Source organism: Melospiza georgiana, chromosome Z, assembly GCF_028018845.1.
Source record: "Melospiza georgiana isolate bMelGeo1 chromosome Z, bMelGeo1.pri, whole genome shotgun sequence".
NCBI lineage: Eukaryota > Metazoa > Chordata > Aves > Passeriformes > Passerellidae > Melospiza > Melospiza georgiana.
This window is the reverse complement of record NC_080465.1, coordinates 26,381,080-26,404,347: the sequence shown is the minus strand read 5'-3', so window position 1 is coordinate 26,404,347 and position 23,268 is coordinate 26,381,080. Positions and strand designations below refer to the sequence as shown.

Here is a 23,268-nt window from a genome sequence, read left to right as displayed (position 1 = left end):
CTAGCAATACTTGTCAATTTAATGTGTTCACTCTTTGTTAGCCATGCACTATAATAAAGAACTCCTGTATTTTCACTGCTCTCGGTTATATATTCACCACCTTGAAAAGGAAGAATCCACGTTTTGGTTTTTTTTTTGCCTTCCTTCTCTTCCCCTGATTGTGCAGATGGCCAGAAAAACTTTTCAAATAAAAAGGCAAGGTGCTGAGGGCTTGAGCACTGGCATTCTGAACTGGCTTCCCTGTCTGGCCCTGCTTGGTACAACATGAATAAGACTTCAGTTTGCCTTCACCAGTGCTTTCACCTGGGAGCACTTCCAAAGAGCATTGCCAACAGGTCTCAGAACATGCCCACAGGCAAGGTCAGCTCCAAAGGGCAATAACTGCCTGTCAGCTACATTAGGAATAGAAAACCATTATTATAGAAGGTAGAAGAGCTAACCTGGCAATGCAGTATTTGAAAAATGTAAATTTCTTGCACATTTAATAAATTATCCAAAAAGCTTTGTATGACAGATACTCTTTTATGTAATATACAAGTGCACAATCAACTTAGGAATGATTGTTGCACTATTTTTCTTTTAAAAAATTACTTTCGGAAATATATATCTGAAAATAAAAGCACAGGATGAAACAACATCTGTGGTCTGCATTAAAAAATCAAGAACAACTGATATCAGTGCACTAGCAACAACAGCTTTGCCATTGATGGTTTCTTGATGGTTTTATCTTTCATTCATAAAGAAGACATAAAAACTCTATATCCCAGAATGATTATTCTAGTGCATTTCAGGGAAACAAATACTGGATGAAAAAGGGAAATATATGAGTAAGAATTCATTCTCCTACATATTGATTGACACAGCCTGAAGAAAGTAGGCCATGAGTGTCCTTATTCTATATGAAGTGCTCTCATTATAACCCTGAGTTCCCATAGATCCCTTTCAGTATTTCTTGGTATACACTGTTGTCAAAGGATCAAATTCACAGACGAGTCACTCTCATTATTCTGAGAAAGTGAAAAATATAGACAAATACATGCAGAAAGCACAAAAATGTATTTTTAATACCATTTCCTGCTGTTTAAAGAACTGTGGCTAAAGACAGTCTTTTAATTTGATAATATAAAAAAAGTTACCAGAATTTTAATTAGAACCAGGTATAGAATAAAGGGTTTCTTTTCTTTTTTTTAAACTTTATATTTGAAAATATCATATGGGAGGAGATACAATCCAATTACACCTCCTATTTATTGAATTACAGGTGATTCATATATAAGACAAATTAAGTAAAGAATTGTTCTGTGTGGAGGCGTATTGAACTGCTGGTTGAAGAGAAGAAATGGAGTAATGGGATCAACTTCTAGCGCTGTCACTTTTCCTGTGTTTTGGTCAATTCATTTACTGTGTCTGTTTCTGTCACTGAGTAGATACTGTTCAAGATTCTTTCAATTTAATACTGTAGGTCTACATATGTGTATAGTTTTCCATTACTGCAATGGGGTCATTGTTTAAGTTAAAATCTCTCGACACCTTTAAGATGAAAATATTAATGTTGATATTTTGGATTTTCAGATGGATTATAGGCAATAAAAAACCAACAAAAAACAGAGCCGAACAATAAAAATCCAGGAAGAATGATGTATTAAATAAGGAATATACAGTCTAGGGAAATGCACAGTTAAAATTGTTAAGCCACCAGATACACTAATCTTCTAAGCTCTGCATGTAAATCCACTGGAAGCTATTTATACTGTATCAGATAGTTTCCATTTCTCCTGCGGGAGTTTTTATAAAGAAATGTTGTGACTGAAAGTTTACAATAATTATCAAAAGAAAAAAAGAAAAAAGGATAGAATCTTGAAACTTTTTAGTGTTCCAACTTGTTTCAGGTTTTTGTTGTTTGACTTGATATTACTGAGTGTATCCTAAGGACATGTAGATATTTGACAATACATTATCACATATTGCTCTGATTATTTTTAACAGGCCTTTCTCTTAGTTTTTAAGTCACTTTTTCTTTTATTCTAGAACATATAATTTTTCAGTATGTTGAAACAATGTCATTTTGTTATCATATATCAAAATTTGATATATGAAATGCATTCACAAACTAATTCAATCAAGACCTTACAGCAAGATGAATATTTGTATAATTTATACTGAAAAGAAACAGTACTGTGTGATATACTTTGATTTGTCATTGCTGTAATTCTATTTTATTAGCTACCATTTAAGGAGAATCTGACATCTAGAACTTGCATAAAGAAAACAGCTAGTGGTCATTTGACTAATGCTGTTCCCTAAACCTCATGGAGCCTCACCACTTCTAGTACCAAGCTCCCTCTAAATAAAAGTCAGAGATGTGATCACAGTCAGAATAAAACCAGAACATTATTGTTCACTCAACAATTGATCTTCACACACACACACACACACACACACAGAGCATACAGACAACTGCAAAAACGTAATGACGGCTGAATCTCTTTTTATAGCATTTCCTGAAACACTTTCTACATAGCCTAGTCAGATATTTATGTAGGCTTTGATTACAATAAATTAAGTGTTGCCATTTTGAGTAAAAGACATATTAATGAAGAAATTCAACTGATGAACAGTGCTTATTATGTCAATGGTGTGCTTATCAGAACATCCAATGAATGTGATCAGTTTTTAGACACAAACTCCATTTGCGGAAAGAAATAGGCCCATGCCTCAGTATACACTGTGGTAATCCATCTGGAAAGTAACTTTTGAGAAAATTACCTGTGAGTCCTGGTGGAACAAGGTTGAACATAAATCAGCAATGCGCCCTCGCTGCAGGGAAGCCCAGTGGTATCCTGGCTGAAATAAACAAAGCACTGACAGCAGGTTGAGAGAGCTGATCCTGCCTCCTCTCCTCAGCACTAGAGAGACTCGGAAAGGGCCACAAAATTATCAAGGCATTGGTGGTCTCTCCCTTGAACGAGGACTAAGAGTAATGGGACTGTTCAGCCTGGCAAAGAGAATACTGAGGGGAATTCATGCATGAGCATAAACGAGTGAAGGGCAGGTGTAAAGAAGGCTCTGTCCATTGCTGCCCAGTGATAGAACAAGAGACAGTGGGCATAAATAGATATAACGCATACTCTTCCAGAATGTCAACAAAGCACTTTTTTACTGTGAGGGTGACTTATCACTGACAGATGTTACTGAAAGAGATTGTCAAGTCTCCATCCTTAGCTACTTTTAAAAGCTATCTTGTCTTGTTTCCAGGCAATTTCTTATGGGTGGCCCAGCCTGAGTAGGGAAATTGGATCAGATGACCCCTAAAGCTCCCTTCCATTTACGATTCTGTGAACTGAAAGTTTAGTAATTTTGTTTAGAGCACTGAACACGTAGCTGGCCCCTGAATCAACACAAATGTTTTTGAAGAGCTTGCTTACCCTAACTGAGGGAGGAGGACGGACTTCTGCCACATGTTCTTAAGGCATTACAAGGTCTTATTTTACCTCATATTTCTGTCTCTGACAGATATTGCCTGATGTTTGTCCTCTGGAGCAAGCAAAAATGGTTTGAGTGAGATGTCTTGGTTCTCAGCAGGAGGGAAGTAGTTAGTAAGGTATAAAGTTTGTTGACCTAACCCAATGAATAGAGAGCAATATGCAAGGGATTTCTTAGATAATAACTATGCCATGCTGGAAATTTGAAGGTGGTATTATTTAAGAATATTTTTATTATAACTTCCTTCCAATTGCACTTTTCTTAATGTATCACATGCCCTGGTGAGGCTGTATTGCATCATTGTTCTGACATTGTCAATTACACAGGGAAAGAACTGTGCTCATATGATGTATGGGGGTCCTAATTTTTTTCTTGTTTCCAGAAATGCCTTCAAGAGGGTACCAAAGGTCACTCCATGTTGCTATGGAGTTTTTTCCTGCTAACAAGAGAAATCAGCTCCTTTTCCTCCTTTGCACCATCCTCTTTGGCTCCCTGGACAGAGCAGGTCACTGTCAGCCCTCTCCCTGCAGACAGCCCATCAGCTTGTGTGTCTCCTTTCTCAGGCCTGAGCAAAAGTGGCTACCCTTGACCCTCTTATTCTTTTTATTGAGTGCGGAACAAGAAAAGCTTCTAGGTGAGGTATGTCCCTATGTGTCTTCTGCAGGTGACCCTGCAGCATAGTGTCTTGTACAAACAGCAGCATGTGTGCTTCCACCCAGATTCAAGCTGGCCCTGGAACTGCAGAGAATGGCTGATGATGTCTGGTCAGCCAGACCTTGGATCACACTCTCCTTAGGAGACCTTGGCATCAAAGATGGGTGACAGAAGCTTTTCCCATGAATTCATCTCAGGAAAACCATTTGGAGAGACACAATTCATCAAAATAGACACAAAACAGACAAGTGAGTTGGCAGTGCAGACAGCTTTTGTGAGCTAACTCAAGGTACAAAAGACACCTTATGATAGGCAAAGCATCTATCTTTTATGTAATTACAACTACAGATTCTCCACTAGATATATGATTATAAGCAAAACATAAGGAAATTCCTAGATGAATTTTAAAAGGCCAGTGTCAAACAGTAAGGCATATTTGCTGCAAGCATGTTTAGTTTTTAAGTATGTTACAGTATACCATAGATTCTAAGGTGAATTTGGTAGTGGTGAAATGACTCTTAATGACTAGTAGGTGTTAGAGTGGGAAGGCAGGTACTGTACAAGGGCAGCGTTACTGCCATAATATGGATTATTTGACTCATCTAAAAAGCATTTCTTTTCTCAAATGTAGCACTTAACCATTCTAGAATACTGAATAACAAGCATTTACTAATGCTTTCCTAATTAGTTTCTAACTACATAGATTTGCTTGTAATGATAAAATAATACTGCGAAGGGAACTCTAGACACTCAAAGATCTTCCTGTTTCAGGGGGCTGTTAATTATTATTATTTTTCATGGAGAATGTACCAGGCATAGAGAGAAATGTACATAATAAGCATTTCATGCTGTGCTTAATTTACATATTGGAGTACTTTACTGAGGCAAACAGACATCTAAATATCAGCTTGAAACTAAAATTTGTTAGTTTGTTTCTACAAAATAAATAATTTAAATTTTATATGCTTAATGACATGATCCCAAACAAGCACTTCATATGAACTGAAAAATATCTGTACAAGTATATCATAAAAGCAAAATTTCAGAACTTTATAAAAAGTTTTATCAACAAATTCCTGCTCTATATTCCTCTATATTCTCCTCCTTTTCTATGAATTTTGTCCTTTTATTGGTATTATGACTTCTGGGAATACATCAAAAAATCCCTCACAGTACACTCTCTAAAAATAGATGAACTTTGTAAATGTGTCATGTAAAGGAATATAAGGAACATTAAAAAAACACCTATTCCAAACTTAACGGCTATTTTCCAGTAGGATTTATCTGTAAAAAAACTGAAGCACAGAATTTGCATGCTTATGACAAGAATTACTGAAAAATTACTTTAAATCATATGAATATATTTGGAATCCGAATATCAAAGCAGAAAAATCATAGCAATGCAACACCAATAACTTAAGTGTGAGTTGATTTACAGATCAGGACACTAAACAATCCGGTTGAATTTTAATTTCATGGGGTGTATTTGCTGTGCAAAAATAAGATACTTTATGCTTTTTAGTTGAAACACCATAGCTGGAAAAGTATTTCCTGTTCCTATATGTAAATATGAAAGCATTTCACATATAAAGTTTTTGAACTGCCACAGCAAGGGGACCATGGCTGAATGGTGAGATTTAAACCTCTATTTCTAGTGTCATTGAGTGCAACAGAGAAAAAAAAAAATACACCACATAAAGAATGTTTAATAATACTTTTAATTAAAAATAGAGAGGATATTCCTTGGGGCTGCAACTACTGAAATATTATTAATGTTTTCTTACCAAGTCTAAAGTTTTTAAATTAAATATTAACATTGTATAGGACCCTTTTGAAATAATTTATTCACAAACAGGATGGGATTTAGCTAAAAGGGGCAAAGCCTTTTCTGTTTACTGTGAATGTGTTTGGATGGTGTGGGTAACCAACAAAAAAATACCCCAAAACCCATAAAAGAACCGAAGACCACATCAGTATATGTTTACTATTAGATTTGCTGCTTCATAAAGAATACACAATATTATTTTATGTTGATAAGGAGTGTTTCTATCAGCAATAGATTTAAAGGTATTAGAAAACAGTAGATTTTTTTATCCTGTTACCTAGAAAATAAAATATGGCATGCTTAGCAGTTACTCATGGCTAGAAGAGTGACTCTGTAGCAACTAAAAAATAGCAGAAAATGAGATTAATGAAGCTGATCAAGCTACTAAGAACACTAAAACATTGATACTCCTTTTGAGCTAATCAATTAGTAGGAAACATTTTGTAAGAATGTAGATGTGTGGCTGTAATTCCTGCTTTGTGTTTATCTGTATGAAACCTGTCTTGTTTATTTCAAGTATCTCCCATCTATTTAGATGAAAGTGTTCTGGGCTCTAATTTTCTGATACAAGAAGACAAGCAATCAAATCTATATTACACCAAGTAGTCCAAGGTCTGTTTTTCTACTCTTTATTCATGAGTTACTCTGTGCATAAAAGAATAGGAAAATGCTATTATTTCTGACTGAAAGAAACAGGACCATCTCCTGAATTAAATGTATTAAAACAAATACAGATAATTAATATTAGTTACCATATCATTTTTTGCTAAATAAAAGATAGGACCTTATTTCTATTATCATGCTGTCTATTTACATAAAAGCTTTCATCTTCTAAGGGCTTCACAGATATTATATATATATAATTAAGATATAGATATAATTAAGCAATTAAGATATAATATAGATATAATTAAGTAATTTACTCAAAACTTCAGAGTATTCTTTGCATTGCATAAATTGAGTGTTAAGGTCAATGGCTTTTTTCAAGGCCATACAGTTAAGGGTGGGGTAGATATTTTTGGGCTTCTCAGAGTTCAGCCCACAAACTGTAGAGAAGTGTGCTGAAATTCTGTCAAATACTTAAATAGTTTATAGGCGGGTGTGCATCCTGAATTTATAGTACGTAGTGAGGGATGTCCTGCAGATTTCCTGGTTTTAATCCAGACTTTGTGATGGCTGCTTTTAGATAAATTAACATTGGTCTTATAAATTGCTTGCAAGGCACTGTTGCTTTCGGGAAAAATAAACCATCAGCACAGACTCCAAAAACTTTGCATTGTACTTGCATTAGGATCTTGCATGTATCAGTATGCTAAAGACAAAAACACTGTGCTGTGCTAAAAAGTGTAACATATAAAGATTACCAGGCCCTATCTGTTATCGGCTGGTTTGTAGAAGAATATAAGCATTATTTTAATATTTCTTTTTATGTTATTATCACTAGGTTTCTGATGACAAATTCACAGTGATGAAATCCGGTTCAACTAATTGACAATTTATTGTCAATTTTCTTGGACTTCAGAATGATTCTGAGTATCTGTTTCTCCTCTGCAGATTTAGGAATCTTTTTTTTATGCCCACTGTCTCACCTAATCTAAAGGCATGAGCCCTGGAGCTAAATAAAACAGGTGACTGACTGGGAGAAGTACACTTCAACTGAATTGGTAAAAGACAGGGATTACTAATGAATTAGAACTTTTTTACCACACACAGTACACAGTAGCTTAAATATGATGATCAATGTTTTGATTTGTGTATGAGTGTATGAAATTTATTTTGATATCAGTCAAATAATTTCTCAAGCCCTAGATGTAACTAAAAAACAATTTTAAAAAATCCCTGTATGTGTGTGAGGGATGCTGCAACCTTTTTAATCAGAAGTCTGGGTGTCTACTTCTTACAGGCCTTGAGGAGACTTCAAGATCTTATTTTTTGCCCCCTTGAAAAACCTCTGAAAATCTCAACTATTTCTTGAAATAGTTTGAATATTTCCAAACATAGGGAGTGTGGGGAGTATGGGGAGTTCTGCACTCTGGACGTTTCTTCAACATTTGACATAACACAAAGAAAATTATAAAATTTAAAAAATCTTAGAACTGACATCATAGCCCATCTACATGCATGTGTGTGTGCATGTTTCTACACACACGTTTCCTCAGAGGCTGGAGTTGATTTTTACTGTGGATTTACCATTCTATTTAATAAGTGTTTCAGGAATGATTTATTCAGTGCTATTTCTACAAAATGTTAGAAACATCAATATTTCATAATGCATCAGAAATTCATGTAAATTTAAGTGAGATTTTATGTCAGTGTTTGGTATAAGGGCATCCAACTCTTTGCAATGATATTGTGATGCCTGATTCCTTTCTAAGAAATGGGAAGAGCAAAGATTAAGAGGTTTAGGGAATGTATCCAAAGAGTAGTGCCAGTTTTTGTGCCAGCTCAAAAATTTTGAGTGCCAGCTCAAAAATTACTTTTCAGACAGTCCTTCAAGAATAAAGATGAGTATGACTTCTTAGCAAAGCACAGTCTATGAACATCTTTGCGGTTTTGTTTCGGTTTCTCAAATTAGCAGCTTCAGAATTTCTGTACTTAAACTCACTAAATCTTTGTATTACCACCACCGCCAAAAGGCCTTAGGAGAAGGTTCTAAATAGAGGAAGTTTAAAGGGTATGTCCCTTCTGTTCTGTATTATTTTAAACATGTTGTTGTTTGCATTGAAAGCAAAAACAACACTGAAACTATTTCCATAGATTTACACGTGTATCTTTTCAGTCAACACTAGTTTCTGAGAGATTTTTTACTGTTATTTTTGTGCATTTGGTAATGCACAATCTCATTAAATGTTCAGGAACGCTAAGGAATTACTATAATTTCGGCTGCAGAATTAGGTGCTCAATCTGCAAAAAATTATGTCACGTTTCTGCATATTTACTCCAGAGAATGTGCATTGCACTCAGAGACTAGGGCACAAGCTTTTTCAGAATTAGGTTTTCTGACTCTGGAAATATTTTTTCTGTTACAAAGAACATTCTTTTCCTGTAGCATAACACAGCTTATGCACTTATATCTCTGCCTTGGGTGCAAACAACTACAATTGCTTCTAAAAGTAACTACTTTTTTTTCAAAATGATAGTTTCTTATCAATTCCCTGCTAAGTTGCAATAGTTGCATGTTCTGAATTTATGCAGGGGCTTCCTTAAAGAAATTTTGCCTTTTACATGCCTTTTTTCTTGTACATCGCTGCCATTAATAACAATATTGTAAATTTATTTTGACTGTGACTACATTTCATGTTAAGTTGTGTACTTGTTTTATAACATATTCTTCATTCACACAACAGTGGATGTATTGGAAAATGTTTTCCCAAAACCTAAATAAATCATATTTATATGCTAAATGTTGAGTACATACATAATTATAAGCCCTTTATAGCGGGAGCCCACACAAAGCTTTAAAAATGTACCAGCATACATGCCGCTATTTATTTTGTTATGTACTTAAGAAAAAATATATTTGCCATGGAAAATGTGTCAATGCATAGCAAATTTGTCACATTAGTGCTCCAAAGTATCTATAAATAACCACACTCACCAATATATTATGTGCACTTCTACATATATTTACTGTTGAAAAAAAAAATCAGTATATTGTTGCCAGTTTTAAACTTTTTAATACAAATTCTTTTAAAAAATATTTTCCTCACTTTATTTTAAAAAGTCTTTATTAACAGTGAGGTGAAAATCACACAATGGAATAGAGAATCAAAAAGGGACAGCACAATGTTCCATGACATTTTAGCGCACTTCGGTGCCACCATTTTTTTATCCCCATAGAAATGCAGCAAGTAATGAAAAATGCTGCTTCATTGATTTCAAACATGTATATTTTAGATAAAGGTGACAAACATATGATCACTGTTCCTACAGATGAAAATGGGCACTTGCATCTTCAGGGAGACGTAACTGATTTATTCTACAAATCTACAGATGTTCATTCAACAAAATCCATATATCTTTTCCCTCTTAGAATCCCTCACAAAATAAAATGCCTTAAAAGAAGTCTTTGAATGAAATAGTGCACCACTCATACAGGCATTTTTATCCTCCTCTGCCTTTTCATCTAATCTGTGAAATAGGGATTTTACTAAGCTTTCCTGCTCCTTTTAAAAATTCTGAGGAATAGGGAAAGAAAGTATTCATTTGGAACAAAGTAAAGTAAGGAAAGAGAACTTTCTCTCCATGAAGACACACAATAAAACTTTACATAGCAATAAAACCAAGAGCAAGTGATTGAAAAGTTAGGTTTACATTCTTCCAACTTGTCTTGTTGTGGGTAAAATTTAGGCTTTCTTAGGTTTATATGAGTAACTCTCTTATGAGAGTTAAGATAAAAGACAACCTCTCTTTTATTATTCAATCAAAATATCTGCTTTGGTGTACTATAATAATCATCTTATAGGTTTTGTCCCCACATTGTTACTACATCCCACAAGGCTAAAAAATGGAGTTGACTGGGACACACCCCTGCAGGTGACAATGTTGATATAAGTGGCACTAAGAGGTGGACACCTACATGTCTATGGCAGAAAGGGAAAACCTCCTGAAATGCAGAGGCTTTGGTTGCAGAGAAGTCCATAAGAGGGCTCCTCCTGAATTTAATGCAATTTAGGCCACAGCCTCAAAAAGGAGTCATAACTTTCACTTCAAAGTAAGTAGATGAGAAGGTTCAGACTAGTAAACTTCATAATTCAAAGTCTTCTTGTCATGGCTCGTGTGAGGCTTTCACCTCCACCACTCTCCACCCACAAACAGGATATTTTCATGATATTTTATTAAGACTAGTCCAGTAATCTGGCCTTCCTAAAGGGGACCTCTTACCATGAAGCAAACTGTATGAAATCCAAAACACAGAAACAGTTCTTGATCCTGGGTCCTCAGCCTGATTAATCTATCAGAGATGCAAACAGAATTGCAAAAATGAAAACAAGAAAGCACTACATGTTAATCTGAACAATTTATGACTGCAGAGCATCCAGGCACCCCAAAAAAGGAAATAATTTTTTCCTAAAAATTAGGTAAATCTATATAGAAGGAAGGAGAAAGGAACGGTAGAATTCTGAAAACAGAAAGTAAAGACTGATGGAAGAAAATAAATTTTAAATGAAAACATCTGCTGGATATTTATATTTACAATTACTATCTATGTAAAGAAATTTACATATAAAGGGTTTTGGCATACCATGTCAGTTTTCCATGTCTTTATAAAGTTGTTGGGCACCTATGATAAACGTTTTCTAAACTGCACAATCTAGGGTCTAGCTTTGATTCTTTGAATAAAAAACAATAACTCATTGCTTTCAGTGGGAGTAGATATAAATAAATTTGGAAGATATTTAAATTTCCATCTCAAGTCTACAAGGTCATAGAAATCCTGTTTGTTTTCTCAAATCCAAGCTCCAGACACCCAGTCATCTGACTGGGGAAAACCAAAAAATGCTTTGCATGGGTCAGTTACCTAAACATTGTCATCTAATGCCACTTATAATGCCTTCTACCAAAACACACATACCTTCTGTAGAATCTGACATTCACATCAGGCCACATGGGTATTTCAGATACCCTATGGTGTCTGAAGTGACCTTACAATCTTTTTTTTAGACAACTTAAACCTAGCCTTCATATCTAACAATTTGTTTGTGCAATATAAATAGCTTTCACTTACTCTGTCAGCATAGTAAGCACCTTTTTAATTTTGAGTGGTGTAATCAGACCTTTTCTCACAGAGGTATTGCAGGTACTATTAAGAGTGCAGAATGAAAGTGTTCATGTGTTCACTGTATAATTTCTATAACATTGAAAAAAATTAGACTTGAGGTCTGGAGCAAATGATAGATAAAACAGTTTCAGAGAATACAACCCAATTAGTGCACTGAGCATTACTTCTTGACAGAAGCATTATCACTAATTTCTAGGGACAGTAACCCTGACCATCTTTTGTTGTTTTAACTCTTGATAAATTAACTACTGTTATCTTTTACTTGATCTTTCTAAGCAAAGGTCTTGCCTTTTCCTCCCAGTTTTATTCAAAATGCCCAGAATGTGCATGAGTGTCTTGGTGCCATCACCTGACCATAAATGAAAATCTACAGCAAAAGAGATTTTAAAATATTTCAACCCACTGTACACTCTTCAGTTCTGCTAAGCCCGACAAAAGGAAGGGATAATGAAGATAGCAGTCATATCCCAGGGGGAAAAAATACAGTTTGTTCTGGACATCAAATGCCATGGCTCACAAGCAGATGCTGACACCAGCCAACAGCAGCTCAAAAGGCATTTTCAGTTTGAGGAAGTAAGACGGATCACCATAATGCAGCACAGCAGAATTTCTTTAGTAACACAAAGTATTAGAATCTACCTTTCACCTTGAACAAAAAAATCATCAATCAAATTTTAAAGAAAAGGATAGGAATAAATTCATAACAATTTTCCCATTCAAAAATCATATTCAGTGTGTACATTAAAATTCATTTGTAGAAGATCACATTAGAACAGTCGGAAACTACCAACAATGAAATTGGTTACAATATCTAATTCACTGTTACATAAAATGCATTTACGGTATAATAGCTAAGGAATGCATGTAATTTAAAGAGGCCCGCTACAGCAATCACCGAGACTGAACATATCAAGTATAGTAAGTCTCAAATCCATTGCATTTAGAGTAGTGTGCAAGAACATTTTCTGCCCAGTGAGAGCCCCCTGGCTTAGCAAAAAGTCAGACTGTCACATCATTATATTAGATTATGTCATTAATGACAATCAGAAGAAGTATTCCTTTTGATTTTCATTGGCTGTGTTTTGCATGCTGAGCTCACTTTTCAATGCAGATTCAGCACTGTCTTCGTTTTCAGATCCTTTTGCCTCATTTTTTGAGTATATTCCTTTTTTTTTATAAATGCGTATGGCTATGGCCGTGATGCAAAGCAGGATGAATATGACAACTGCTATCACACCTACAAAAAGAAAAGAGAAAAAAAGTAATGAGAAAGGACAGACAAATAATAACACGTAAGCCAGAGAGCAGGACGAAGAAGGAATGACTACATCACATAATGGAAGGGCTTACAGGAAAGCCTGAGAAATGAGAAGACATTGCTACTTTCAGCTCACAAAGAGCACTCTAGTACAAGTTTCATAGTTATTGTTTTGAAATTTTACACCCTATTAATAATAATATAAAATCCACAGATCATTACAATTTCTGAAATTATTGAATGGAAAACCACTAGGGGCCTTATTTTCAATAGGAGGGCTTCTTTTTCTCCTTCACTATCAGGCCCTAGATCTCTGCTGGTTCGGGAACTCAAGCCACTACAGACAAGGAACAGTAAGGTGAGATACTTCTCACAGAGATAGGTAGGACCTTACAGGCGGCCAGCCCATCTCCTCTCTTCCTCATTCATCCTGTCATAATGGTCTTAGGACTTTAGCTTCATGAATCAGAAGATGGGCAGGAGAGGAATTTGAGGAGATGTGAAACAGAAGGGAAATGGATCGTGTTTGTCAGTGGCAGAAAATAGGACTAGGCTGTTGGGATGGACAGAACACTAAGCAGACTGGGAAACAGCTGTAATGCAGTGCCTCAGTGCCTCAGTAGAAAAAGGGACAGTCTGTTGCACAAATAAAAATACCGAATCTCTTAGCACTGTAGATAAAAACAGAGCATCCAAAATTTGGTACATGCCTATTTTCTTGATCTCTACTATGAGCAGCACTGTAGGAATATAAAGGGTTTAATGCAGTAAATCCTTCTCTGAGATGGACTTTGCAATCTAAGTAAACCTTGGTTTTATTTAAATTAACTAGAATAGTCATTCTTTTATTTCAATCACAGTAGATGCTCTCTTTAAGGACTTTTCTATAAGCTTGTTTTGTCTGAAGTAGTTGAACTGATACTTTTCTTAGTTATATTCATTTAGGGTGTTTAAATTTTGCTTAATGTTGCACAGATTGCTTTGTTTTGACTTTTAAACAAACATAGGCAGTAGAAAAATTGTGAGTGCTAAATTCTCATAATAACAAAAAAATTGTGCTGTTATTACTATCTTAAAAGGATTGTACCTACTACAGCTTGAAGTTTAAAAAATGCTTTGTTGTTAGCACACTTAAAAATACCCACCCACACTAAGTTATCTAGTACATAGTGATCTTTATGTACAGATACTTATGTAAAAAATATTAATCTTTTGAAACAGTAAATCAAGTTTTGACAAAGCTAGACATGTAAAAAACTCACTTTTGTAAAAAACGTACTTTTAAATTCTTACCTTCCTTGAAATCAATGGTACAATTCTCATGTGGTCTGTACAAAATCACTAAAGTATCACTTTACAAGCAGAGAAGTTTCTAGGCTTAATAATCTCATTTTAGTATCTTGGGTACTACTCTCTTAAAGATCACTGGTCATGCAGTGTGCTTTTGCATGCAGTGACCATAGCAGGTATCACTGTATAAATGGAAGACAAAAGTGACTAGAAGTTCTTATCCTAACTCAACCATTCATAGACCTAAACAATTTTAACTTAAATGAAAAGCCTGGACAGTTTTGTTCTACTAAATTCCATTATTTCCTTTGTCTATGTGGCTTTAAAAAATCTTAGAAAGTAAATATTTTCAGAATTTAAAAGACAGAGGGGGTGACCTTTTTATCTCACTGCCCTGTCAAAGTATCTATGCAATTTGTAACATAATTATATTGTCAAAACATCATCTTCAAGTTTTATTTCCTCAGCTCCTTCCAAAAGAATAAATACTCCTAGAAATTCTCACAGAGAATGACTGTCACAGGAGAAGACACTATGCCTTGAAAGAAAATTTGAACTGACAGAGACATTTACATATTTCAATGCTGGTAAAATGAGTTGGGTTTCTGATGAGGGTCCCCAACCACAAACTGCCCCTATTGAGGCTCATTTGAGGACTTCTCATTTTTGCTAAAGAAACAGAACTGGTAGATTTCATGTGGGTATCCCTATGAGCTGGATCCTTCATAAAGGATTCATGAGATGGACAATCATCCAGAAAGGGATAGTGATGGAAGCTGTACATCAGGTTCCTGTATCAGTCCTGTACTTTAAGCACACACATCTATTGTAAGGTTTATGCTCTGATCTGACAGGCATAAACAAAAAAGGGACTATCACCATATTCACTTTGGAAGTAAGTGAATTCTACATGGTTCTTCCTCTATTCCTCTGATTAAAAAAAAAAAAAAGTATTTTGAAAAAAAAAATTATGAATGGTCATTTGTAGTTCTATTTTAGCCTGATAAAAATGTCCAAAAGAAATTGGAAGAAAATGAAGAAGAGATTGTATTTCAAACCAACGGTAATTATTTTTGTTGTTATTATTTTAACATGCATTTTAAGCTGTAAATGAACACAAGTGAGTCTTTCCAAGAGAACATTGCCTTCCAAACAGGAAACCAGGATGAAATTTCCTCAGACTGTCAGAGGATTGATTCAAGTAGTGACACCTCATATTCTTAAGAAAAAGTCTTTCTTGTTCAGATTTATTAAAGAAGATTTTAAACATGACTTTGTAACAAGAGGTAATCTTTTGGCAAAGTCAAGAAGAAATGATGGTTCTTTCTTAAATATGTTTTTTTTTCACAAGAAATCCAAGCATTCTTTTAAGTCATAGACAACACTATTATGCAGGTTGAAATTCTGTCCTAACTACCCTGTTTTTCATCAGAATGTTTCAATATATAGCAACACAGCATAAATTTATGTAATAAGAAGAGCGTGATCAATTGCCTTTGAAAACAATGCTTGACTTCTGTCTACCAAATGTTGTAAAATGAAGAGCTTTTACTTGTTTCTGTATGCACACAAAACTAAACTGACTTCAATTCATCACTGACAGATTCACAATTAGAAAGAAAAGTTTCCTGTGGATTTGTTACCGTCCCTATTACCTCCAATAATTGCAGAGTCACTTCTGATTGCATTAGCTAAGGGCTTTCCCTCATCTATTGGTCCAGAGTGATCTGCAGCAGAAAAAAAAAAAAAAAGAAAAAAAGAAAATGACAGACAAATAGAAGACTTTTTTAAAGAAATTCTCACAGTCACAGTTCATTTACAATACGGTACAGTGGCAGTAGTATGGGTCAGTAAGCATGCATAGAACATCAACATGGATGACACTTTGCAGAGATAAAAAGAAAAATGCAAACATTCAGATGAAAAGAGAAAGGCTAGAGAAAAGGAAGTAAGTACATTTAAAAGAGAATTATTTACAAACTACTCCTGGGATGTTAACCCACATGGAAAATAAAAAGTCAGTTGTGATTCAGGTCATGAGTATTCTATTTGGATTTTGCTTCAGAGATCAGAACAAATGATAACCATATGCTACCTGCAAATGAATGGGTTGTTTCACTTGATGTTGAGTCGGCTCCAGTTAAAGTACCACAGCTGGATTCAGTGAAACGCCCTTTTACAACGACAGGGGCTGAGCTGCTGTGGTGCAGTGCAGCCTTCAAAGGAGCAATGTGGTTGAACTGCACTGAAGATAGACAGCCAACAAACCCCTGAGAGTTTGCCTTCATAGTCTCCTCATCTACATCACTGTTTTCTGTTAATCAAAAGGAACAGAACACAATTAATCATAGTGCAAATGCACAAAATAAAGTGTCAGAAGAATAAATGAATAATTAACCTGTGTTCCTCTGAGTATATCTGCATTGCAGCAACATATGTAGATTCACTGAATCTCTTTCTTGTCTGACTTTAATGAAAAGACAGTCAGATACATTCACACCTCTCCCCTTCTTTTGGACAGATGACAGTTGCTAATTTGCTGAGGGAAATGCTTTTAAATTCTCAGAGCAAGTTCCAAAGCAAAAAGTTTCTATTGTAAATAAAGTATTTAAATTAAAATGCAACTATTTTTCATTCTGCAAAAATATAAGACTGAAGAATGAATTCCAGAAAAATGCATTTTATTGGATTTTTTCTCATAAATAAACATTTTTGGAACATATTCATTCTATAGACTCATATATCTACTCCATTTCAGCACCATTAAGTCTGTCAAAGCACAAACCGTGAAGTTCTCAGATCGTCCCATCCTGGAAATCCATCAAGATATTTTCTGTGAAATTTTAAAAAATTAATAGTATTCCAATTTACTATGCATTTTAAAACGTGATACCATAAATGATATCACAAAGGGGAGGAAAAAAAAAGAAAGAAGATACCTCTCCACTTTTTCTCTTGAGTTACCTTTCCAAACGCTTGCGGAAAGTACTTTGCACATTAGAACTCTCAGTTAATTCACCTGTAGTGCTCACTAAAGCACCACTTTTGATACAGAAAACAAACAGTTTATTTACCCTGACAGTTCCAATTTTAGCAAAAAACTCTGGAAGTACTAGTTATAAAAGGAGAACTCAAAAGGGAAGTAAATTTGCAAATAAAAAAGGAATTTCATCTCAATTTTCACTTCCAACATGTCATGGAACCCACAAATGAACTTGCGACCTTTACAATAACCACCATAATAACTTTAAGCTTTACAGTGCACTGCTCAATAAAATTTAGGTTAATAGCGAAAAATGGGATAGTGTGTTCAGGTAGAATATTGCAAAAAAGCAGAGTAGAATTTTCTTCAACTAATCTCTGCTTATTGCAGTGATGATGGACTATGAGATAGAAGGGTGTCAGACAAAAGTCTGCTCACCTACACTGATGGATTACATAAGATGTTTAACTGTCTCTGCTTTCTTTGCAGCTGTTTTCAATATTTGCCTCTATGCACTGAAGGATTTGCTAGGATGGGATATTTTAAGAAGAAGATTAACAATGAAGTGGCAAGAAAGCTTTTCACAAACCCTCTGTGATAAAAATATATACCTCTAAATATGCGTCAGATTGAAAACCTCAAGAGGAGAGTGGTTTCTATTATTTTTTAGTTCCTATACAAATCCTTTACTAAACTACATATAATAGGAAAGGAAATAAATGAATCCTTTGATTTCACTTGACTTCTTAACTAGAAAATATTGCTAGATAAAGTAAGGTTTTATAATGGATGGGGCAATTTCCTCCTAAAGTAAAATTTAAGTGACTGAAAGTGGCACTCAAAAACACTCACAGGTTGTTTATTGTATGTTACAGTAAACTGAAGTTATGCACCCTTAAATCTTGGGGGTTAGGTTTATTTCCTTTTGCTACTTTTTACTTCAAAGTAAATGTACCTAACCACCAACACTTCAAAGAGTTGAAGTGGTCAAGCAGAAAGTCAGCAGACATACAGCTCCTATCAGAATATTTTAAGACAAGAACTGTGATGTCTTCTAATAGCTTTATGTCTTATATTACATCACCCAAAACTGCACACCTTGAGGTGAGGCCATCCCAGTGCAATGCCCTCCCTTGCCCAGCTGTGATGCTGTGCCTGATGCACCCCAGGGCAGGGCGGGCCCTCCTGGCTGCCAGGGCACTGCTGGCTCATGATCAACTTGCCATTGACCAGGACACCCAGGTCCCTTTCTGCAGTGCTGCTTTCCAGCATCTCATTTCCCATTATGTCCTTACATACAGCTACAGACTCTGGAACCTGTCTTCATTAAACTTCATACAGCTGGCAACTGCCCAGCCCTCTAATTTGTTTCTGTCTCTCTGCAGGGCCTCTCTGCCTTCAAGGGAGTCAATAGTTCCTTTTAATTTAGTATCATTGTCAAACTTACTGTACCTTCAAGTCCTGCATCCAAGTCATTTCTGGAGATGCTGAAGAGCAGAGGGCTGAGCTTGGAGCCTGGTGGAACCCCACCAGTGACAGGTGATGTCACCCCATTCACTGTAACCCTTTGTGCTTGACCTGTTAGCTAGCTGCGCACTAACCACATGATGTGCTTATCCAACTGTGGGCTGGACATTTTGTCCAGAAGGATCCTGCGAGAGACAGCTTCAAAAGATTTATTGAAAAGGACTATGTCAACTGGCTTCCCTTGATTAATGAAGAATGTTTATGTTGTCATAAATAGAAATTTGGTTTGATAAGCAAGACTTTCCTCTCATGGACCTGTACTGGCTATGACTAATGACTACATTGTCCTTCAGCTGTTTTTCAATGCCTTCTATAATAATCTTCTCCATAATTATACCAGGCACTGAAGTGAGCCTGACGGGCCTGTGGCTCCCTGGGTCAGTCCTATATACCCTTACTGAAACCTGGGACAACATCAGTGAGCTTCCCGTCAACTGGGACTTGAACAGATTCCATAATTCAAAAACCACGGAGAGAGGCCTGACAGTGATATCAGCCAGCTTTTTCAGTATTAATGTTTGAATCCCCTCAGGTCCCATAGACTCATGGGGATCCAGCTAGAGCAGGAGATTCTGCACAAGTTTTGTTTGAACAAAAAAACTGTCATGTTCAAATGCAGAAGATCTTAGAAAAATACTTCTCCAACTGAAGATAATTCTTTAAAAAAAAAAAAAGTTTCCTTGTGTGGTTTTCCTGAACAACATTTTCATGTACAAGAAATACATGATCTCATATTTTGTTAACTCCTTCCTTATGTTTAGATCTCTTCACTGCAATAAACATTCATTACTTTTTTCCTCTGCCTTTGTGAAGTCTTCTTCAGTCTCTAGATAGGACTTCACAAGAATCAGAACCTAAAGCAATCAGATTTCTAAGAGAAATAGTAACTCCTTTGAAATGGGGAGAAACGTTTTCTTCAGTACAGATTCTGAGACAAATTGGGCTGACTGCCCCCCAGGTCATTATAACTCTGTGCTTTGGACTGCTGTGTCATTGCAAAGCCATCATATAACTGAAGAAAATCCCACCTCTGAATTTTTGTAACTGTATGGCCCTTCAGAAGAGACATTATTGGTCCTGGTCAAAAGGCCAATAGACTATTTATCTAAAAGTGTACATTTCCATAGATTTAATCAAATGCATTTTTATACAAACAGATAAAAGTTTTGATATGATATTTTATAACAAAGATAGAAGAGGCTTTCATTCTGTACTGGTCACTGTGGTATTAACCTTATGTGAGTGTGACTGCACTAAACTATCACACTTCAAATATTATACATTCCTGATTCAGTTTTATCATAATATTGTAAAGTTTGGAAATATTTGTAACATTTTCTTGCAATAGTTTATATTTCAGCTAATACTGCTTTAAAGTTATGCATAAGTGATCATTCTCTTTTTCATTTTCTGTGCATATTTACACACCAGTTCTCTTTTGGAGTGTAAGATTTATATATAAAATCTACATTTCTAAAGTATATATTTCTGTTTGTGTTAGAGGTGCTTAGTTTTACAGTAAGAAAACAAATTAGCTACACTGAGATTCTCCTAAAGATAACTAAATAATAATTAAGAATTTTTTAAATGGCCTATAAACATGGTTTCTGAATTTCTTTAATACATTTTAAGCTATTTAGCATTTGGTAATTGTTCTCATAAAAATAACTATCCCTGTATGAATTTTATGATATATTTAAAATTATTATTCTACCTTTTCTAGATAACATTCTCATAATTGAGAACAACCACCTATTTGACAGGTAAAGAATTAACTGGATCTCCTTATCCAAACATTTGCACGCAACAGCTCAATGTCTAAACAGGGATTGGTGACAGGTGGTGCTCCTCTGGGCCAACACTATTTCTGTTCAACATCTTCTCTAAAGACACCAAGAGCAGGATTGAGTGCATCTGAAGGAACTGTGTGGATGACACTAAACTGAACTGTTCAGTTGACACACCTGAGAGATGGAATGCCACCCAAAGGGACATTGACAGGTTTGAGGACTGGGACTAAGTGAATCTCATCAAATTCAACTTTGTTATGCAAAGTTATGCACCTGCATCTGTGCAACACCCAGTATCAATACAGACTGGAGTGGGCATGCAGTGCTTTCCTGGACAATCTGTTCCAGCATCTCTCACCCACACAGCATAGAATTTCTTCCTTATTTCCAGGTTAAATCTACAACTGTTCAGTTTAAAGCCATTCCTTTCGGTCCTATTACTACATGCACATGTAAAATGTCACTCCAGCTTTCTTGTAGCCTCCTTTAGGTACTGTAAGGCTGCTATAAAATCACCTTGGAGACTTCTCCAGGCTTGAACATCCCCAACTCTCTCAGTCTTTATAGGAGAGCTGCTCCAGTACTTTGATTATCTTCGCAGTCCTTCTCTAGATCTGCTCTAACAAGTCCATGTCTTTCCTGTCTGGGACCCCAGAGCTGGACGCAGGGCTCCAGGTGGGGTCTCAGCAGAGCAGATGAGAGACACAGAGTCACTTTCCTTGCCCTGCTGCCCACAGTGCTTTGGATGAAGCCTGGAGTCATAGAATGGCCTGGACTGGACGGGACCTTAAAGATCACTTCATTGTAACCCCCTGTAATAGGCAGGAGCACCTTCCACTAGGCCAGGTTTCTCAGAGCTGCATCCAACCTGGCCCTGAACAGTCCCAGAACACCAATGGCTTTTGGGCTGCAAGTGCACATTTCTGGCCCATGATGTGCTTCCTGTTCACCAACACCCCCAAGCCCTTCTCCTCAAGGCTGCTCTCAATCCATTCACTCCCCTCATGGGAAGTGTTCAAGGCCAGTGGATGAGGCTTTGAATGACCTGGTCTGGATGAAGCTGTTCCAGCACACAGGAGGCGTGTTGGAACTAGATGACCTTTTACGTCCTTTTCAACCCAAAACTTTCTGTGATTCTATGAAATCACTTTAGAGAAAAGAGAAATACCCTTTAAATTTGCACCAACACTAAATCTTCCTCTATCATTGCCAAAGTGAAAGGTATGAAAATAACAAGATCTTGAGAATTTCAGTCCAGGCTATTGCTATTTTCTTTTAAAGAAATGGTGATTGTAGATTGGTAAACTTCATTTGATGATTACTTAAGAGAAACAGACGTATTTTGAAGAACATCACTAGACAAAGAATCTCCAACAAAGATTTGACTCACATTACCATATTCTTCACTGTTTACATCAAAATTTAATCACAGGAAGTTTTTCAAGTACAATACGTGATTAATAATATTATATCATCTTTGTGTGCGACTTCAATTTGATTTGTTTTTTATCCAGAATAGAAAACAAAGTGGTGTTTCTTAATGCTTGATTGCAAAATGAGAGAGAAGTGTACAATTATTTTTAATGGAACCCACTTGATCATTTTTTCAGGAAGCACTTATTTGTGATTATATCTGTATTTCCACAAGACTGAAGTTTCTACCTTGATTGTGACTCAGTGTCTAAGTAAATCCACAACAACAAATACCTTTCAAATACCTTGTGTTGGTTTTTTTCACAACTCATGATGACGTTTGATCCATATTTTAGAAAACCTTGTAGTTTTAGAAAATGCTGTGGTGTTCCACTTACCTAAAATCTTCCCAAGTGTGAGAGACTTGATTGCATTGAATTCTGTGCCTGAAGACAGAATAAACTTCATTCTTTCATTCTGGTTAACCTACAGAATGATAGAGTGAGGAACAAAGTAGAATAATGGAAGAAATAGAAGTCAATATTTTCAAAAAAGCAAGTAAGATCAAGGCTAAAAATAAGAAGACCTGAGGGAAGCATTTGTTATTTATAGCATAAAAACTCATCAGGAAATAGATTATTAGCTTCCTTAGATCACTGATTATAACTGATATTCTTAAGCATCCCACTTAATAAACCTTTATTTATCTTAGCTATTTGCCTGATTCTTTCTTTTTCACCTCTAGGATGAATAAAAAATAGCAAACCTTTAGGAATATGAAAAACTCTCTTTTCATTTTAAAAAGGCACTCAGTATTTAATTTCATAAAGATCAAATATTATATTGTAAATATTCTGCCTCTCAGGGTACCTCTAGAACAACTTCAAGCCAAGAACCATTACTCAAGTTCTAGATTCAAAATACTAAATTATAACATGCAGGTATTTTGTATTTAAAATTATATTAAAAAAAGACTTTTTGCCTGTTAATATCAACCATTAGCAAAACAAATGTTAGTATTTTATCATGAAATTTCCGCAAAAACACCAATACCAAAAAATATCTTCCTTAATAGCCACATTCCTTTGATGATGTAAAAGAGACCAAAGAAAAATTTTAAAAGACCTACATTATTATCTGTGTGGTAATATATTTGTACTGTAGTTTAATACATAATTTAACTAAAAAACCTGAAAATCCAAGACCCAAAACAAACAACAGCAGTCACACACATTTACTAAATTTTGAAAATTCAGCCATCAA

The 23,268-nt window shown here is 35.5% G+C and overlaps 1 protein-coding gene across 1 annotated transcript in view; it reads right to left on the bottom strand.

The window, feature by feature from the left end:
- Positions 1-9,478: 9,478 nt before the first annotated feature.
- CNTNAP4 (contactin associated protein family member 4) overlaps positions 9,479-23,268 on the bottom strand; it is a 198,436-nt gene continuing 184,646 nt past the window's right edge. The window contains exons 21-24 of the mRNA XM_058043764.1: positions 22,404-22,491; positions 16,388-16,606; positions 15,948-16,019; positions 9,479-12,981 (exon numbers count right to left, since the gene is read on the bottom strand). Of these exons, the coding sequence (XP_057899747.1) occupies positions 12,788-12,981; positions 15,948-16,019; positions 16,388-16,606; positions 22,404-22,491 (573 nt within the window). The 3' untranslated portion in view covers positions 9,479-12,787. The remainder of the gene's footprint in view (positions 12,982-15,947; positions 16,020-16,387; positions 16,607-22,403; positions 22,492-23,268) is intronic.